The sequence below is a fragment of the Zalophus californianus genome, chromosome 15 (assembly GCF_009762305.2).
Source record: "Zalophus californianus isolate mZalCal1 chromosome 15, mZalCal1.pri.v2, whole genome shotgun sequence".
Taxonomy (NCBI): domain Eukaryota; kingdom Metazoa; phylum Chordata; class Mammalia; order Carnivora; family Otariidae; genus Zalophus; species Zalophus californianus.
Window position 1 is genome coordinate 55,966,524 of NC_045609.1, and position 19,575 is coordinate 55,986,098.

The 19,575-nt window shown below is 37.7% G+C and overlaps 1 protein-coding gene across 1 annotated transcript in view; it reads left to right on the forward strand.

The window, feature by feature from the left end:
* LOC113920294 (protein CC2D2B-like) overlaps positions 1 to 19,575 on the forward strand; it is a 53,267-nt gene that overhangs the window by 30,476 nt on the left and 3,216 nt on the right. The window contains exons 13-19 of the mRNA XM_027590645.1: positions 283 to 391; positions 592 to 710; positions 3,233 to 3,410; positions 5,471 to 5,621; positions 6,835 to 6,982; positions 14,191 to 14,329; positions 15,465 to 15,668. Of these exons, the coding sequence (XP_027446446.1) occupies positions 283 to 391; positions 592 to 710; positions 3,233 to 3,410; positions 5,471 to 5,621; positions 6,835 to 6,982; positions 14,191 to 14,329; positions 15,465 to 15,668 (1,048 nt within the window). The remainder of the gene's footprint in view (positions 1 to 282; positions 392 to 591; positions 711 to 3,232; positions 3,411 to 5,470; positions 5,622 to 6,834; positions 6,983 to 14,190; positions 14,330 to 15,464; positions 15,669 to 19,575) is intronic.

Genomic DNA, 19,575 nt, shown 5'->3' on the forward strand with positions numbered 1-19,575 from the left:
TGTTAACAGCCATTTGAAAACAGTGTGGCACTTTCTTATAAAGCCGCTCCTTTTCCACAGAAAAGGAGAGCCATGGATGCCATAAGCTTGTTCAGAACTGTAGCCCTGGGCCTGTGCCTGCTCACCACTCACTCTTATTCTCACTACTGTCGTCCTTGGGATGTAAAATTATTTGTTGTAAGCGATTGGTCGTACGTGTATATGTGTGTTAGCAACACCAGTAACAAATCTCAAATACTTCCACTATTTCTGCTTCAAATAATTATATTTATTATTAATTAGGATAAAAATGAATAAATGTGATGAACTAAACCAAGAAGAACTGTTAGAAATGTCTGAAACTGAGAAGAAAACTGAAGGAAAAGCATTTAAGAATGGGGAAAAACAGGAGGTATTTATATTGCAAAATAACGTTCAACTCCTCTTAACTGGTTATAATATTTAATTGCTTGGTAGAATAGGAAGTCTTGGTATTTGTAACAGTTACCCAACAAAATGACAAACATAAGAAATAAAAGTTTAATTTTAAGAATGGTTGTCTTGAGCAGTGAACTTACATTGTAAATTACATATTTATATTTTGGTTTCTAGAGCTTCTCATATTCAGCTTCAGAACTTGAAGAATCAGATATTAAAAGAATAAGGCCAATTACCTTGATGCCACAACTCTCTTTCACTGCAGAATTAACAAACTTATCCAAGTGTTCACTGTAAGCATTTTAAAGGATTATTTCTTCATTATATAGTATCTCTTTGTTGTATTGTTTTAATAATAGTGTTAGATTTCTTGAGTGAGTACCATAGCTGGGCACTTTACTAAGTTTTTAAATACATTTGCACATTTAATTGCAACCATAGCTCTGTGGTATTATCTTCATCTTAGAGATGGGGGAATTTATGCTTATGGAAGGGTAAATTGTCCAGGGTCACACTTCTAATTCATGACTGAGGTAGGACATAAACCTGTTTGGTTTAATGATTGTTTTTTTGTTTTGTTTTGTTTTGCTATGGCAGTAATTTTTGTTCAGATATAGATAGGTAGGATATGAAGCCACTGTAAAAAATAAGGTTATGTGGTTGCCCTTGCTTACCAAGGGGACCTCTTGCTTTCATAAAAAGTATTCTGTATCTGGAGGATCCCCTGGGCAATTTTCTACTTTGACACAGACTTCTTTCCTTCCCAGTTGTGACTTTTTCCTTGAGCTGTTTTCTCCCTAGTCCTAGGACTTTCATGCAAAAACAGATCTAATATAGATCCCCATTTCTCCCATCTCTGGGCCTATGGATCTCATCTCCTTTAAAGAGGATATGACAACTTACAACGCTGAACTGAAGTCCAACTTTTCAACATCCCTGTCCCATGGGACACTTTGTACCAATTCATCTTTGAGTATTGTGAATGTGCATCATTTAGCACAGTGTTGGAGAGTGGTAAATGCCCCCAAAATATTCATATTTATGAAATGATTGGATGGATGATTACATTTAAAATGACATAAAGAGTAGCAGACACAAAAGCACAGTTACCGCTGCTCTCTTTCTGACCAGCAAAGTGCACCAGTGGAGGAAGGCTTTGTTTATTCTGCGCCTACTTCCCAAGAGGGCCTGAGATAATTATTATGTGAGACATGCATCCAAAAGGACCACCTACATGAGGATAAGAAAACAAGAGCCATAAAATGGAAGTTAGAAGTAAAGAGCGGTAAGAGAAGGAGGAAGATAAATGGAGGCGAAAACTGAGAGGAGGTCAAGGCAAAAGGAAATGGAATGTGTCTGTCTTTTCAAAGTTATTGCTGTTGTGAGGCATTGCTGTCTTTAATCCATTTAAGATGTCTGGTTGAGTAAGGATCGATTCTCTAGGAAAGAAGAATATACTGATGGCAAGGATAGAGATGAAGGGAATACAGGGATTAAAGAAGAATTATAAAGAGTTTATAGGTGATGAAAAAGGCAAGATTTCCTAAGGATAAATATAATCCTGAATTAATGAATTTTCATAATCAGTTCATGAGCTCATTATTAAAACTACTTTCAGAGGGCAACATAAAGGGGAAATGTACCTAACATATTTCTTTAAAGTTAATTGAGAAGCTGGTTAGAAGAGGCCAACAGGGAGATAGGGAAAATAAGTAATCTTTCGGGGCGCCTGGGTGGCTCAGTCGTTAAGTGTCTGCCTTCGACTCAGGTCGTGATATTGGGGTCTTGGGATCGAGCCCCGCATCGGGCTTCCTGCTCCATGGGAAGCCTGCTTCTCCCTCCCCCACTCCCCCTGCTTGTGTTCCCTCTCTCGCTGTGTTTCTCTCTGTCAAATGGATAAATAAAATCTTTAAAAAGGAAAAAAAAAGTAATCTTTCATCTCCTAACCCTCTGAAAAGGTTACAGAGAACATGGGCAGATTTGGGCGCCAGGAGATAGTGGATGCCTAGGACAATTAGGGTGGAGAACAGAAGGGCATGTTGTGTTTCAACCTAGAGCTTATCTTTCTGAAAAAGAGAAGTCCTGAACATCATTAGGTCAGTTGCCTTGCAGCTGAGAAAGTATTCAATAAATGTTGGGTGAATGAGCAAATGAATGAATGGCTAGAAGACTCTCTTTAGGAGTTTCATATCACTTAAGGGATCAGTTTATTTCTGAGCAAGTGTTTCATAGAAACCCTGGGGAATCTGGCTTGCCTCTCTGATCTTTGTGGTTAGAGAAAGAATGTCCTGGAGAAAAAGAATGTACAACCTAAAGCCTAAAGGGATTTTTAAAGACCTTAAAGAGGACACAGCAAGCCTGTTGACTGAGAGCCACCTCAGTGAGGTTACTGAAAATATGGCATATTTCTTTTAAAAGTGTGTCTTTCTTCTAGAAGTTAGAAAATATTTTCAAATTTTTAATTCAAGCTCCCCCCCATTCCTAAGTCCCTCAGTTTTCTCCTTTTATAAGACATCTTACAATGGGTAAGTGCCAGAATCTCTTTAAGTTTCAATTTAGTAAAATAAATTGCCGAGTGATTTATAGTACCTTGATTTTAGTTCTCTCTCTATTTTTGAGTAAATATCTTTTTTAAAAAAACGTTCGAGTAGGAGAGGCTTTTATCTACACATAAGCAAGCGTTATTGAGCTTTAAGATAGCATTTGTCCTCTAAAATGGTCATATTTTAACATGCTTAGGTGCATTTTGAAAAGAACAATATTTTGTATCCATTTTGTTTTTCAAGGATCCTTTAAAGATTTATTTAATTTTTAGGCACGAACAAAAGAGGAGAGCCAAAATTCAGAAGCTTAAGTATTTTATTAAAATATTATACAACAATAAACAGGTTTCTTGCACTTCAGTATCTCCTCTTCAGTTTGATTTTAAAGTCATGTTCCAGCAAATTTTCAATATTCAGTTAATATACTGGCCTGAAACAATTTGCTTGGAGGTATGCCATTGTCATTTACTTTTGTATCTTATTTTATGCCATTTGTAATTTTAAATTTCTCTAGTTACTGTTATATGTGTCAAGTAATTTCTATTTAGAGATGACTGATCTATATGCGTAGGCAAGATACTTATAAATAATGTATTTATAACTCAGCAATAGTCTTTTATGCTACAAGTACAAAATTATTTGATTTGTGGTTGTTCTAATACTTCCATTCTCTCCTGCTAAAATTCCTATCAACCCTGGATGTGCAGCACTACTGTTCATTTGCTAGTGTGATGGAAGAGGGTTATTTAAACTATAACGTGTAGCATAGCTATTGTTAGTGTTGAATGATTTCTCCAAATTGTCTCAGCCCTGACTTAGTGATTTCAGTATCTTGCTGAATTTGTGTGTATATATGTGTGTATTTCATTCATTCATTCATTCATTCATTTGTTCATTTATGTTTTGTATCGCTTTAAGAATCTGATGAAAGAACGTACACATAACAGACTACTGATCCCTATCAAAAGACCCCACCATAAGAACCCCTGCACTAAAGGAAGGAAAAATAGGACAATGGAGAAAAATTAGAGACATTAAAGGAGGCTAGATAAGAAGTCTTGATGGCTAACATAGGGGTTAAACTTGCAGTTAGACCTGAAAGGAAAGTTAGGAGGAAATAAAGATAGAGTGAGGTTTGGGGAGTAGGGAGAGAATTATAATTACAAATCTAAATCAAAGGTATTTTTACAATACCTAAAATAATTTTTTCTATCCCTGATCAGAGGCTACATTCATTTTGCTCATGTATACTGTCAAGTTTCTGTCATCTTACAATGTGCCTCTGTTGAAATTCCTACTTAAAAAATATACTGAATATACTTTCCTATTGTACCTAAAATAAGTTGTGATGTAATAATCCAACCACTTGAAGTATAAAACTTGCCCTCACTCCAAGGAGATAAATGTGTATTTTGAATCCTTCATCATCCTACCACTTAGAACATGATCGTAGCAAACTAAGAGGCAGGGAAAGAAAGGAATCTAGCTAGGGATAAAGTACACCATGAGCAACTGCAAAAATTACAAAATAAATCTATATGCCCTAACCTAACAGATTCTGACCTACATTTTGAATTTACTCCTTATCATTTCTCTTTATTCATTTTTCACTTTAGCCAAACTGAACTGCTTGATTTTTTTCCCCATATATCCTTGCAATTTCCTACTTCTGAGCTTTTGAACATTCTAGTTCTCCCACTTACAAGGCCCATTTTCATTCTTGACACTCCATTCCAGCCACACAATGGCTTTGAGAGCTGCCATCAGGGGACAAGGCTCTCCCAGGAGACTTCACTATGGAGGCGGAATTCTCTACCTTTACATTTACTATCCAGGATCGGGCCTCCAGCCCTGCGGTCCCAGAAAGCAGATTTGACTGGATTTGATGGAATGGTAGTAGAAAGAAGAGCATACAGAATCAGAAGACCTGGGTTTAGTATCCAGTAGACATCTATGGAGCTGTCTACTCAGCCCCTCCCTTACTCCTTCTTCCTGGACTCTTTCTCCCTCCCCTGCCGCCCACAGCTTACTTAACTTCTCCTCTGATCCTGTGAGCCAATGAATCTCCCCTTTTCCTGAGCAATTCAACCTGAATTTCTATGAATGTAGTTTCATATAGAGACTCAATTTCTTCATTTATAAAATTAGAAAAGTAATACCTATTTCCTAATCATTTTTATCAGGCTTAAATGAGATAAAGAACTTTAAAAGTGCTATACAAAAGTAATTTTGGGGGGTATTGTGTTATATGTACCTATATGCTCAGAATATATTTGTTATCCTTTAATTCAACTTATTTTCTTTGAAACCAGTAAAAGGCATTATATTTTTAAGGACTTAGGATTATCTCCTTTCTCATAATCATGTGGATGAAATGCTCTAGAAAAATACCTATTTTATATGCTAGTATTTTTCAAAAGGAATAAAAATGTGTTAATTGAGGGTTCTCATTTTAGCTCCCCCCCATTTTGTATGTTCAGTGACCTATCAACCATTTCTTTTATATTTAGATTTATGAGATAAGTAAAAGGACAAGCTTATTGGCAAAACTATATTTACCTTTACCTAACAACACAGAGTTGAAAAGCAAAACTGTTTTGGAATATGTAGAGTTTAGCTCTGATGAGCTCGTCATACCTGCATATGGAGAAGTAGGAAGCAGTAAGTTTATTTAACATGTCCCCCTCCCCACCTTCATTCTCTTCATGAGTTCCATGTTGTACCTGACCCTGGGTCATTTATGTGAATAAAGAGCATTGTGTTTACAGTATTAGGTTTCAAGTGTATTAAATTCTCCTTTCAGATGTTAAACTAACATTTTTAAAACTGTCTTGAATCAGATCTTTGGGAAATCTAAAATTTGGAATTGGCACCCGTGCTTTTCCTAAATCACCTGAGAGAAGAGCACTATACTCTGTGGACCAGGAGCTCTGCTTCTGAGTAGAGAGACTACTCTGCTTCTGCCTGTCCTTTAGCGAAGCCTAAAGATGCTCCGAGATGGGACGGGATGGGACGTTTTGATGCATCTTTGAGCTGAATAGAGAAGGGAGGTAGAGGAGGAGTGAAAGAAAAGGAGAGAAGGAAGAAGGGGTGTTTCTGTTCACTTGTTTTTCAATTGATTTCACTCCTCATGCAGTGAAATTCAAGTTAGCGTGTGTGCGAGAACACCTCCATTCCTCTCCTCCCCCAGATACCTTCTTTCACCTTCCTAAATAGGAGTTTCACAGCTGCTTGTGTACGAACAAGTGAAAAGGAAGTACGAACAAATGAGCAATGAGGAGAGAGAAGGAAATGAGTAAGCAAAAAAGCCTGGGAAGGACAGGAATAAGACAGGAATGTAGTTTGCTTAGTCCAGCTGAAGCGAGAAAATAGGGTTGTGGGAGCCCAGGAGAAAAGACTTAGGGCAAAAAATTTAAGGAGCCCCAGGAACTCAGCAGAAGTTTCGAGGAGTATTGTTAAGCTCTCCGCAGACTGAGAAAGAAAATGGACAGAGGGGGAGACTCCCGGCTAGAGGGAAAGAGGACAGAGTAGTGGCTGGTTTTTGCCTCTAGCTCCGCGGCCGGCAGTCCTTTCCTGCTGGAAGCCACTTCCAGAAAGAATGGTTAAAAAAGCTTCTAGTAGTAAGAAGAGTATAATAGAGGGGTCCATCCCTAGGTCTTCAGATCAATATTTTCCTCTCTGTTTTGTAGTCTGTTTGAAGTGGTCTGCCTTGAGGTACCATAGATGGAAAATGAGAGAGAGTTTTGAGATTAGAGCCTGGGGTCACCACACAACAGCCTGGGGTTTCACAAGTAAAGTCAGGGAGAAAAAAATCTACCATGTGCACATTCTATGCCTTATTAAAAATTCATGGTTTAATGCTTTTTATAAACAGATGTACCTTTTCTTCTTGAGGGAAATGGAACTGAGGAACTTTGTCTTTTGACATCAGGAAAACTGAGCTACTCTCTATCGTGGGCTTTAGACGAAAATGGTATTCCTCGCACACCCATGTCACAGTCATTAAGATCTGCTTACTGCAGGTAATAAATTTTTATGCTTGAAAAATAATGCCAGTCTTCAGCAAACCATCACACAGAACCTGTGTCTGTAAAACGGAAAACTCTAGCAGTGGTAAGAGCAGTCTAGTTGATTTGGACTATTTATTTTCATTTGGATTTACATGTAAGTGAATGTATCTCTTTAATACTTAGGTTTATAGGTACATGGATGATGGGAGAAGTGGTTCCATAGCTCTTACAGGCAAAGGCCAAGGCTCCTAAGGATTTTATTTCTGGATCCTTTGTATCTCCCAACCATTCTGGATTATGAAAGAATCATTTATGCATTATCAGTTTGCTAGAAGAAAAATCCTAGAAATCTTACTCTATGCCCTAGGACTTCTTAGAGAACTTGGGATTAATTTCTAGATCATACCACAAGTAGGATTACTAGAATTAAGTACAGTAAAAATCTATAAAAATGGTTATACTGGTTTATATATCATGCTGTGTTTGAATAAAACAGTAAATATAAAGGGCTAAGTAGATTCCATCATTTAAAAATTAAAGAATGATGATAACAAAAAGATGGTTCTCCCTCCCCATCTAACCACATATTTTTTGATGTGGTCCATATATACAATGGAATATTACTCAGCCATCAGAAAGGATGAATACCCAACTTTTACATCAACATGGATGGGACTGGAGATTATGCTAAGTGAAATAAGTCAAGCAGAGAAAGTCAATTATCATATGGTTTCACTTATTTGTGGAACATAAAGAATAGCATGGAGGACATTAGGAGAAGGAAGGGAAAAATGAAGGGAGGGAAATTGGAGGGGGAGATGAACCATGAGAGACTATGGACTCTGAGATAAAACTGAGGGTTTTGGGGGGGGTTGAGGGGATGGGTGAGCCTGGTGGTGGGTGTTAAGGAGGGCACGTACTGCATGGAGCACTGGGTGTTATATGAAAACAATGAATCATTGATCACCACATCAAAAACTAATGATGTATGGTGACTAACATAACATATTAAAATTAAATTAAATTAAAAAAATTGTTGTACCCAAACTATATGACATTATGGAAAAGTCAGAACTATGGAGACAGTAAAATATCAGTGGTTGCCAGGGGTTAGGAGGAAACAGGGATGGATAGGCAGAGCACACAGGATTTTTAGGGCAGTGAAACTACTCTCTGTATGATACTATAATTGTAGATACACGTCATTACATATTCGTCAAAACCCATAGAATGTACAACACCAAGAGTAAACCCTAATATAAACTGTGGATTTTGAGTGATGATGATGTGTCAGTCATTGATTATAACAAATGCAACTCTTTTATTGCAATGAATGTAATAAATTATAACTCTGGTACAAATATTGATAGTAGAGTAGACTGCAGGTTGGAGGCAGGGAGGGGACATATGGAAACTGCACTTTCTGATCAGTCTTGCTCTGAAAAAAAATAATTTTTAAAATTTAAAACATTGCTATAAATAACTTGGATTAAACAGGAAATCAAAACTGAAATTAGAGACTATTTTAAAAATAACAATGAGAACACTATAAAGCCAGTGGCATATGGCCAGATTCATAGTAAGTGTTCATAAATGCTTTTCTTGGCAATAGTTTTAGAGAAAAAAAACAAAGTGTCAGTAGTACTCAGCAATTGATGTTGAAGAGGCTGAGGTCGTATATGTAGATTACTTACCAAGAAGTTTTAAAAAGAGGCTGAAAATAAGAGAGACAATAGAATCAAAGTATAGGTTTCTTGAAAATTGGGGCACTTTTTATCTTAGAATAAGTGACGAAATCCATAGAAAAAGAGCCAGAATGTATTAGAAAGAGTATGAGATCCTTCAGAGTCAAGAAGATATCGAACCAGAACGCAAGTGATAGCTTGGCTCTATAGAAGAGGAAATACCTCTTTAAATCAGAGAAGGAAACAGAAATCACTGTGTAGACAGGAACGCAATTTTGATGATGTCCTTGTTTTGCTAAGTAAACAAGGTCATCTTCTTAGAGACCTGAATAAAGGCATTTAGAGAAAAATGGACAATTAATAAAGATAATCCATTTTGGAGCTAGTGAATAAGCTTTTAAAACTCTGAACCATTATTTGCTTGTATTTCTTCGTTTTTCCCCAGCAGTGTCCCCGCTGCAGCTATTTCCAATCTTTGCCTCCTCATACTATTCTTCACTTTCTTTTTGGAGTCAAATATTTGTTCTTCTTACTCTAAAGCTAACTTTTATACAGGTAATTAGGCACTTTTCTTTGTCTCCTTTAGGATCTTGATGACATATTTATATCCTTTTCTTACATTATCTTTAACTCTTCCATTTCCCTAAGCTGTTAGTCTTTTGTATTCTAGAAGCCTTCCTTGTTTTAAAACAAAGAAAAACCCAAGCATTTGATTAAACCCTGAAAACCTGTCTTGGCTGTTTTTCCTGTCCAAGTCCTCATTTGTGTGGTCTACTGATCTGTGTACAAAGCCTCCACTTTTTATTCACACATTCCCTCCCTAACTCAACCCATTTATTCCTGAACACTACCAGTGACCTTCTGGCCAGATTCATTGGCCTATCCTCATCATTTTGCTTCTTGAAGTCTTTTCTCTAACGGATTCTGTGATGCTGCAGTTAGCAGTTCCACTTGGGAACTCAGGTTTACAAAAGATTGAAAGCAGTTCTGTGAAAGATTGGGACAGACGACAGATTTCAAGAGGCAGTAAATTGCAAAGGAGGTTTCAAAGTCCAGAGCACTCTCTAAAGAAGTTAACTTGAAGTAAAACTTTACAGTTGGGGCCTCTGTGATCAGAGTGGTTGGTTCCAGAACTCTCTTCTACAGTTGTGGGTGTTCAAGAGCTGGTGCAGACCCCGGGTTCCAGGAACCTGGGATGGGTGCTCCAAAAGGCAGGGCTGACTTGTGAGAGTCAGAGCTTGGAGCTATCCTTCAGAGCAAGAAGATCCAAAAGAAAGTATTCATGTAGCTTTTTCGCAACGGGTTTGCCGCCAGAACACAGGTATCGTGAAAACCACCGCTCAACCTAAACCAAAATGGGAAAGGAAAAGACTCACATCAACATCGTCGTCATTGGACACGTAGATTCGGGCAAGTCTACCACTACTGGTCATCTGATTTACAAATGTGGTGGGATCGACAAAAGAACTATTGAAAAATTTGAGAAAGAGGCTGCTGAGATGGGAAAGGGCTCCTTCAAGTATGCCTGGGTCTTGGATAAACTGAAAGCTGAACGTGAACGTGGTATCACCATTGATATCTCCCTGTGGAAATTCGAGACCAGCAAGTATTACGTGACCATCATTGATGCCCCAGGACACAGAGACTTTATCAAAAACATTACAGGCACATCTCAGGCTGACTGTGCTGTCCTGATTGTTGCTGCTGATGTTGGTGAATTTGAAGCCGGTATCTCCAAGAATGGGCAGACCCGTGAGCATGCCCTTCTGGCTTACACACTGGGTGTAAAACAACTAATTGTTGGTGTTAACAAGATGGATTCCACTGAGCCACCCTACAGCCAGAAGAGATACAAGGAAATCGTTAAGGAAGTCAGCACCTACATTAAGAAAATTGGCTACAACCCCGACACAGTAGCATTTGTGCCAATTTCTGGTTGGAACGGTGACAACATGCTGGAGCCAAGTGCTAACATGCCTTGGTTCAAGGGATGGAAAGTCACCCGTAAAGATGGGAATGCCAGTGGAACCACACTGCTTGAAGCTCTGGATTGCATCCTGCCACAAACTCGTCCAACTGACAAGCCCTTGCGTCTGCCTCTCCAGGACGTCTACAAAATTGGTGGTATTGGTACTGTCCCTGTGGGCCGAGTCGAGACTGGTGTTCTTAAACCTGGGATGGTGGTCACCTTTGCTCCAGTGAATGTTACAACTGAAGTAAAGTCTGTTGAAATGCACCATGAAGCTTTGAGTGAGGCTCTTCCTGGGGACAATGTGGGCTCCAATGTCAAGAACGTATCTGTCAAAGATGTTCGTCGTGGCAATGTGGCTGGTGACAGCAAAAATGACCCACCAATGGAAGCAGCTGGCTTCACGGCTCAGGTGATTATCCTGAACCATCCAGGCGAAATCAGTGCTGGATATGCACCTGTGCTGGATTGTCACACGGCTCACATTGCTTGCAAGTTTGCTGAGCTGAAGGAGAAAATAGATCGTCGATCTGGAAAAAAGCTGGAAGATGGTCCCAAGTTCTTGAAATCTGGTGCTGCTGCCATTGTTGATATGGTTCCTGGCAAGCCTATGTGTCTTGAGAGCTTCTCTGACTATCCTCCTCTGGGCCGTTTTGCTGTTCGTGACATGAGACAGACGGTTGCTGTGGGTGTCATCAAAGCAGTGGACAAGAAGGCAGCTGGAGCTGGCAAGGTCACCAAGTCTGCCCAGAAAGCTCAGAAGGCTAAATGAATATTATCCCCAATACCTGCCACCCCAGTCTTAATCAGTGGTGGAAGAACAGTCTCAGAACTGTTTGTGTCAATTGGCCATTTAAGTTTAATAGTAAAAGACTGGTTAATGATAACAATGCATCGTAAAACCTTCAGAAGGAAAAGAGAATGTTTTGTGGACCATGTTTTTTTTGTGTGTGTGTGGCAGTTTTAAGTTATTAGTTTTTAAAATCAGTACTTTTTAATGGAAACAACTTGACCAAAAATCTGTCACAGAATTTTGAGACCCATTAAAACAAAAGTTTAATGAGAAACCTGTGTCTTCTTTTGGTCAACACTGTAACCTTTTGTATAGTACTATTCAGGTAAAAGTAGGTGTTGCACACACCCTATTTCTAATGTTAAAATATGCTGAAACTTAAATTTGGGTTAACATTTTTTTCATGGGTGGGAACTTGAGCATTTTCACCTTTTCTGAGGGAAAGAAACTCTAATAGTAAAAAGCTATGGGGAAAAGGGGTCTGTTGGTGCAACACAGAACAGGTAAGCAAAGAGTAACACCAAGGTAGTTACAAAACAGGTTAAATTCTGTAATACCAAAGTCTGTTATGTTGCATATAAGACTTGTATTATGTCACATGCAGTAAACTTGTTATATTGTCACAAAAAAAGGAAGTATTCATGTAATTCTCTGATTTGCTCATTCATTTATTCATTCATCGATGAGCTTGAGATAAAGCAGTGAACCAAAAGATCTTGGAATACTTTAATACCACATTGAGCACACTTCTCGAATCTCAGTGATTATTGTCCAGAGTTTTCATTTAAAACATTTTTAAAATATAAACCATTCTCTTATGCTTGCTAGTTAATGAAACTTTCTGACATGGTTAATTGACTTTTGTGTTTGCACCTCTTTATCTTCCACACTTTCATTCTACATTTACTTTTCTTGATGAAAATCTGCTCCTTTATTGATTCTTTCAGTCAGCCTCTGGCTAGCAAATTTGTTTAGTTTTTGTATATCTGAAATATCTTAATTTTGTCCTCATTCTTGAATAATAGTTTGGGTGTAACATCTGAGGTTGGTACTTATTTTCCCTTGACACTTTGAAGCTATAATTGCTTAATCTTCTGGGATTTATTATTCCTTTTTAAAAGTCTGCCATGTTGGTGTTTTGTAGACAGTCTGTCTTTCCTCCCTAATAACTTTACTTTTTTTTCCCCTTAATTCATAGAGACACAAAGCCAGCGGTTGGGGGTAGGGAGGAATGCGGAGCTGTTGTTTAACAGAGTTTCTGTTTGGAATGATAAAAATTCTGGAAATAGGGTAGCGATGGTGGTTGTACAACACCGTGAGTGTACTGAATGCCACTGAATTGTGTTCCTTGCTTGGCATTTGGTTGTGGAGAAGGGAGTACAGGTGGCAGAGGGATTTTGTCATAGCCCATAGCTGAACACCTATAGGGGTGGCTGGAGGAATTATTGTAGTAAAGGCACGAGATGTTCTGAGGTCTTTATTACCTTCCCTAAGGCAGAAATCGTGGGAGTACATTGAAATCCATTTACAACTTCTTTTTTATTTTAAGGCTATAACTGGGTAAGTTTCCCTCCCTGATCTGTTAATTAACATGTAAGCTTTGCCTCAGGCTTTGTGACCTGGGCTAGGACTCTTCCTATGAGAAGGAAAATTTCTTACATGATGGTGTAAGAAATCAGATCTCAGGCCCTAGAGATCTCTTGTGACAAAGATATCAAAAACAGTTCAAATATAAGGACAGAAATAGGAAGTAAAGAAAGAAAGAATACTCATACTTCACCTACTTGTAATTTTGCTTATATCCTGTCATACTAGGCATTGACTTTGTTAGCGATAGCTTCCCAAGATTCATCATAGAAATATGAATAGATGCTGATGGGAAGTAGACAGTATAAGATAGTGTCCACGTTTGGGTTAAGACATTATTGAATCTGAGTCAGAACTGTATTTCTGGACTCCCAGTTTATGGACTGGAATGTTTCTTGAATTAATTTATAGAAAGGATCTTGGAGATTTTCTAGTCCAAGTCCCTGTAATTATACATGATGAGGCAAATTTTCTATGAAGAGAGAGACTAAATAACTGGGATAATTGATGGTTTTCAAGAAATCCTTACTGTTTAGGGTTGAATTTCTTCTTCACTTAGCCTATAGCTGAGGTCCCACCAAGGATGAATTATGAGTCTAGACTGTTACAGCTCTCCAACTTCTTAAGACAGCCATATGTGACCAAACAGAGATACTCTTCTGGCAGAATACTTCCCAGTTAATTGTATTACTCTGTATTATGTTTCAATTGTATAGATCGAGCCTGAAGATTCTTTTTATGTTGTGGACTTTATTAATTTTGCCAGAGCTAACATCTTGATTAAATTGCAATATTGTACATCCTATGGAAAGAAAATATTTAACAAGTTACTATCCTCGGGGTTTACAAAGTACATTCAGCAAGCACTATTCCCTTCAGCATCTACTATGTTTTAGCTACTACACCAGGTGGAGATGGCAAAGATGGTATTTACAGACTTTACCCTTAAGAAGCTTACTGTCTCTTAAGGGAAGGGGTAGACATTTATCAAAAAGCTAGGATACAAATTAGAATGTGAGAAGAACCAAGAGTGATATCACATCTAAATCTTCTGTTTTATCCTGAAATGCAGAGGATGCATAGGTTTTATCTTTAACTACCTGGAATGGGTAGGTTTTACCCTGTATAACAGATGTATAACTTAGATATTGTATGCAAATTCACAAGATATTTTTCTCTTTGTTAGTGTGTTAAGGAATGTAGATGCAAGAGGGGTTCCTGGAATTCCATGGCTCATTAATGCACAGAAGCTTTTTGAGTGGGCAAATGAAGTAAAAATCGATCCAAATAATCCAGAATATTCTGATTTAATGGAATTTATTATGGTAAGTTATAGCAAATATCAGTACTGTATATTCTATTTCCTAAGGTCTACCCCCTTATACTTCAGTTTTTCTAGGCACCAGGAGGCATATAAAGATAAATCTGAGGACAGATACGATTTTCAACCAGTTTTACAGTATTGTAAAGGCAGTTAGAAATTCAACAACTGAAATAATTGCTACTTTAGGCCTGATGGTTGGTACTCTGCCGTTACTTAGCAACCTGCCGGGCATCCTATAGGCTAAACGTCAGGCTAGCATGTCTTGTACAACTACAGAGTCCCCATGGTATTATAGATGCTAGGGATATAAAGATGATTTATAGACACATTCCTTGCCTCAATGACTCCATTAACTGTTCACTTCTCCTATTCTTTCTTATAACCGCCTGAACTGCTCTGTGTGCTTCAAACATGCATTCTTCATACCTTTGTTCATGTCATTCCCTCTGCCTAGAAGGGCACCCTAGGTGGCTATCTTGGTAGCCTGCAAGTCTGATAAAGGTTTCCCTGATAAACTCGGTTAGATACGGGCCCTTCTTTCCATTCCCTCCTGTTAACTTTTTTTCTTTTTATAACTTCTATGACTCTGATATCATTCTGCCCTTTACAGTAGCTATTCGTTCTGCGTTTTATCTTTCCTTATAGAACTACAGTGAATAAGTCTTTGGTAGCTAGCACTCTTCCTGGCATGTACCATGTACACACATTTGCATTTATTGAATAAAACGATGCATAGATTATTGCAGTTAAGCTTCCCTGGATCAGAGCTTCCCAACTAAAGTGCTCTGTTAGTTACAAGTATACAGAAATATTGATCCTTTCTCAACATTTATGGCAAACAGATACGAATAGTCTCATCTTTTAACCCAGTGTGCAATATAAATATTTTCATTTTTCATTTCAGTCATGACCAGGAAAAGGTTGGAAAGCTATGTAGGCTGGATTCTATTTTTTCTTTTCTTTTCTTTTTTTTTTTTTTCCAGATTCTATCTCTGTACAGATTCATTGCTCCTTTTCCTACATATATGGAAACTCTGACATCTCACAGTTGAGGGGAAAAAAGTGTTTTTGAAATAATTCTCAAATTTTAAAAAATCAATCTTTTAAGTAAAGGCTCTATTATTTATGTTTTATAGTACGTGACACATAAAGGACAGGATATTCCAAAATCTTTTCGTCTTGAACAGTTGCAGGATGAATTTAACTTTGTTTCTGAAGAAGACATGAGAAAGAGTAAACGTTTCCAGCTATTGCAACTTAGAAATGCAGGTCAATTAGACATTTTCCTTCTGCAGCAAATACCCCTTTATGACAAAGATATTCCAGATTTAGTCTTCCAGGTAGGTGGCTTCTATTTGAATATTGCTTATTGTATGATAAATCAGTATCTTTCCTGCTTTAAATTCATCTTAAATTTTAACTAATAAGTTTATATTAAAAACATTTTTAAAAAACTATTTTAAAAATAGGTTATAATAGACTTGTTAATTTAACTTTGGTTATTATTAATAAGAAAGAAATGGATAAACTCTTCGATATTTGTCCTCATTTTATTCTGGACTGAAAGTGAATTGCAATAAGCCACTTAATAGTAAATAAGAATTTTTTAAAAAATAGTGTGTGTTTGTTTTTATTGTTGCCACACAGTCATCCTTTAGCTTGTAAACCCTAATTTAGAGGATACACAAACAAAACTATACAGGACTCATTACGATTAAAACTCAAGGACACTCCCCGAATAGCCAGAGGAATGTTGAAAAAGAAAAGAAAAGCAAAGCTGGCGGCATCACAATTCCGAACTTCCAGCTCTATTACAAAGCTGTCATCATTAAGACAGTATGGTACTGGCACAAAAACAGACCCATAGATCAATGGAACAGAATCGAGAGCCCAGAAATGGACCCTCAACTCTATGGTCAACTAATTGGACAGCCACATGCAGAAGAATGAAACTGGACCATTTCCTTACACCACACACAAAAATAGACTCCAAATGGTTGAAAGACCTAAACGTGAGACAGGAGTCCATCAAAATCCTAAAGGAGAACACAGGCAGCGACATCATCGACCTCAGCCGCAGCAACCTCTTCCTGGAAACATCGCCAAAGGCAAGGGAAGCCAGGGCAAAAATGAACTATTGGCATTTCATCAAGATAAAAAGCTTCTGCACAGCAAAAGAAACAGTCCACAAAACCAAAAGACAACTGACAGAATGGGAGAAAATATTTGCAAATGACATATCAGATAAAGGGCTAGTATCCAAAATCTGTAAAGAATGTATCAAACTCAACACCCAAAGAACAAATAATCCAAACAAGAAATGGGCAGAAGACATGAACAGACATTTTTCCAAAGAAGACATCCAAATGGCCAATAGACACATGAAGAAGTGCTCAACATCGCTCGGCATCAGGGAAATCCAAATCAAAACCTCAATGAGATACCACCTCACACCCATCAGAATGGCTAAAATTAACAAGTCAGGAAACGACAGATGTTGGCAGGGATGTGGAGAAAGGGGAACCCTCCTACACTGTTGGTGGGAATGCAAGCTGGTGCAGCGACTCTGGAAAACAGTATGGAGGTTCCTCAAACAGTTGAAAATAGAGCTCCCATATGATCCAGCAATTGCACTACGGGGTATTTACCCCAAAGATACAAATGTAGGGATCCGAAGGGGTACATGCACCCCAGTGTTTATAGCAGCGATGTCCACAATAGCCAAACTGTGGAAAGAGCCAAGATGTCCATCGACAGATGAATGGATAAAGAAGATGTGGTATATATACACAATGGAATATTATGCAGCCATCTCAAAAGGCATGAGATCTTGCCATTCGCAACGACGTGGATGGAACTGGAGGGTGTTAAGCTGAGTGAAATAAGTCAATCAGCATAATCGGGAATATAACATCATAAAGAGGAACAGTTTCTGCTCTTGAAACTAGGAGCTTTCCTTATCTTATTCGAACTATTCAGAGAACAGAAAGGGAAGAAAAGTAATCCTACTCATTTTCTGATAACTTTCATACCAAAATTGGGCAAGGAGAGCAGGAAATGATCATTTTAGATCATTTTACTTATGAGCATTGTTGTAAAATTACTAATAAAAATTCAACAAATTGGAAAGCAATGTGTTGTATATAAATATGTAATTACACTTTATCATCTAAGAGGATTTGTTTTCACATAACAAAGCTAATTTAATTAGGAATCAATATAATTTATCACATTAACATAATTAAGGAAGGAAAAATATGCTCCTCTTGATAAATGCCCAAAAGGCATTTAATAAAATCAGTGCTTATTCATGATGAAAGTTCTTAGTATACTAGAATTAAAAGGGAATTTCTTTGTTTAGTTTTTATTTTAATTCCAGTTAGTTAACATACAGTGTTATATTAGTTTCAGATGTACAATATAGTGATTCAGTAGTTCCATACAATACCTGGTGCTCATCACAAGTGCACTGTTAATCTCTATCACCTATTTCACCCATCCCCCCATCCCCCTCCTCTGGTAATCATCAGTTTGTTCTCTATAGTTAAGAGTCTGTTTCTTGGTTTGTGTGTGTGTGTGTGTGTGTGTCTCTCTCTTTCCCCTTTGCTTGTTTGTTTTGTTTCTTAAATTCCACATATGAGTGAAATCATATGGTATTTGTCTTTTTCTGACTGACTTATTTCACTTAGCATTATACTCTCTAGCTCCATCCATGTTGTTGCAAATGGCAAGATTTCATTCTTTTTATGGCTGAATAATATTTCATTGTATACATATACCCCATCTTTATCCATTCATCAATCAATGGGTTCTTGGGTTGCTTCCATATCTTGGCTATGGTAAATAATGTTCCTATAAACATAGGGTGCATGTATCCTTTTGAATTAGTGTTTTTGTATTCTTTGGGTAAATACGCAGTAGTGCAAATGCTGGATCATAGGGTAGTCCTATTTTTAACTTTTTGAGCAACCTCCATACTGTTTTCCAGAGTGGCTGTACCGTTTTGCATTCCCACCAACAGTGCAAGAGGGCTCCCCTCTCTCCAGAACCTTGCCAACACCTGTTGTTTCTTGTGTTGTTGATGTTAACCATTCTGAGAAGTGTGAGGTGATATCTCATTGTAGTTTTGATTTGCCTTTCCCTGATGATAAGTGATGATGAGCATCTTTTCATGTGTCTGTTGGCCATCTGTATGTCTTCTTTGGATAAATGTCTGTTCCTGTCTTCTGCCCATTTTTTAATTGGATTTGGGGGGGTTGAGTTTTATAAGTCCTTTATATATTTTGGATACTAACCCTTTATTGGATATGGCATTTACAAATATCTTCTCTCATTCTTTAGGTTGCCTTTTAGTTTTGTTGATTGTTTCCTTAGAAGAGAACTTCTTTAAACTGATCAAGAATGTTACAACATTTTGGGTTTTTCTGCTGATGTGAACTGCATTGAAAGAAGTGCTTCTTCTAAATTGTGGAATTGAGAGGGTGCGAGGAGAGACAAGAAGGCACCACATACCCACTGGATGATTACATTGAGTTTTGGATGTAATTAGCTAGTAATGCAGAAACATACAGAAAGCAGAGCAGAACACAGACAGGACAGCTGCAACAAATTTAGATGCTGGTTTTTCCTGGACTTTGGTACCCTAATGGGGAGTAAGTTTCTTGTGACCTGTCCACACAGAACAGGGTTTTGCCAGAGTTAACAAAACAAAATGAAACAAACAAAAAATCAATTAAACAAACCCTGTACACAATAGGCAAGGTTTACCTAACTACTCCGGGAGAATTAATACTTACATGGTAAATGCACTTCCATTTAAAGGAATGTTTACAAACATTGGCCTCCTTTGGTTCTTGATCCCAAGTCAAGGTCACTAAGGCCATATTTTCCTTCAAGAAAAGAAATAGAGCCAGTACCCAGGTGTCCCTGAACAAAATCTCTGTCTCCAGCTTTTCAGCATTCTGGAAAACCTATTCCTTATAATCTGCCCCTTGACTGATTCAATACCCTATTAATTTTATGCCCTGAACTGAGTTGGTGTAAGGAACATGATCAGAAATCCATTTCCTCATAGGCTTCTATGCAAACATTATACTTAGTGGATAGACAGTAATTTTCCCATTAATCTGAACAACGGAAGGATGCCCGCCAACATTTCTACCAGTAAGAGCCAATGCATTAAGACAGAAAGAAGAAAATTAGAATTAGAAAAGACAAACTGCCCTTGTTTGCAGAAAATATATTTGT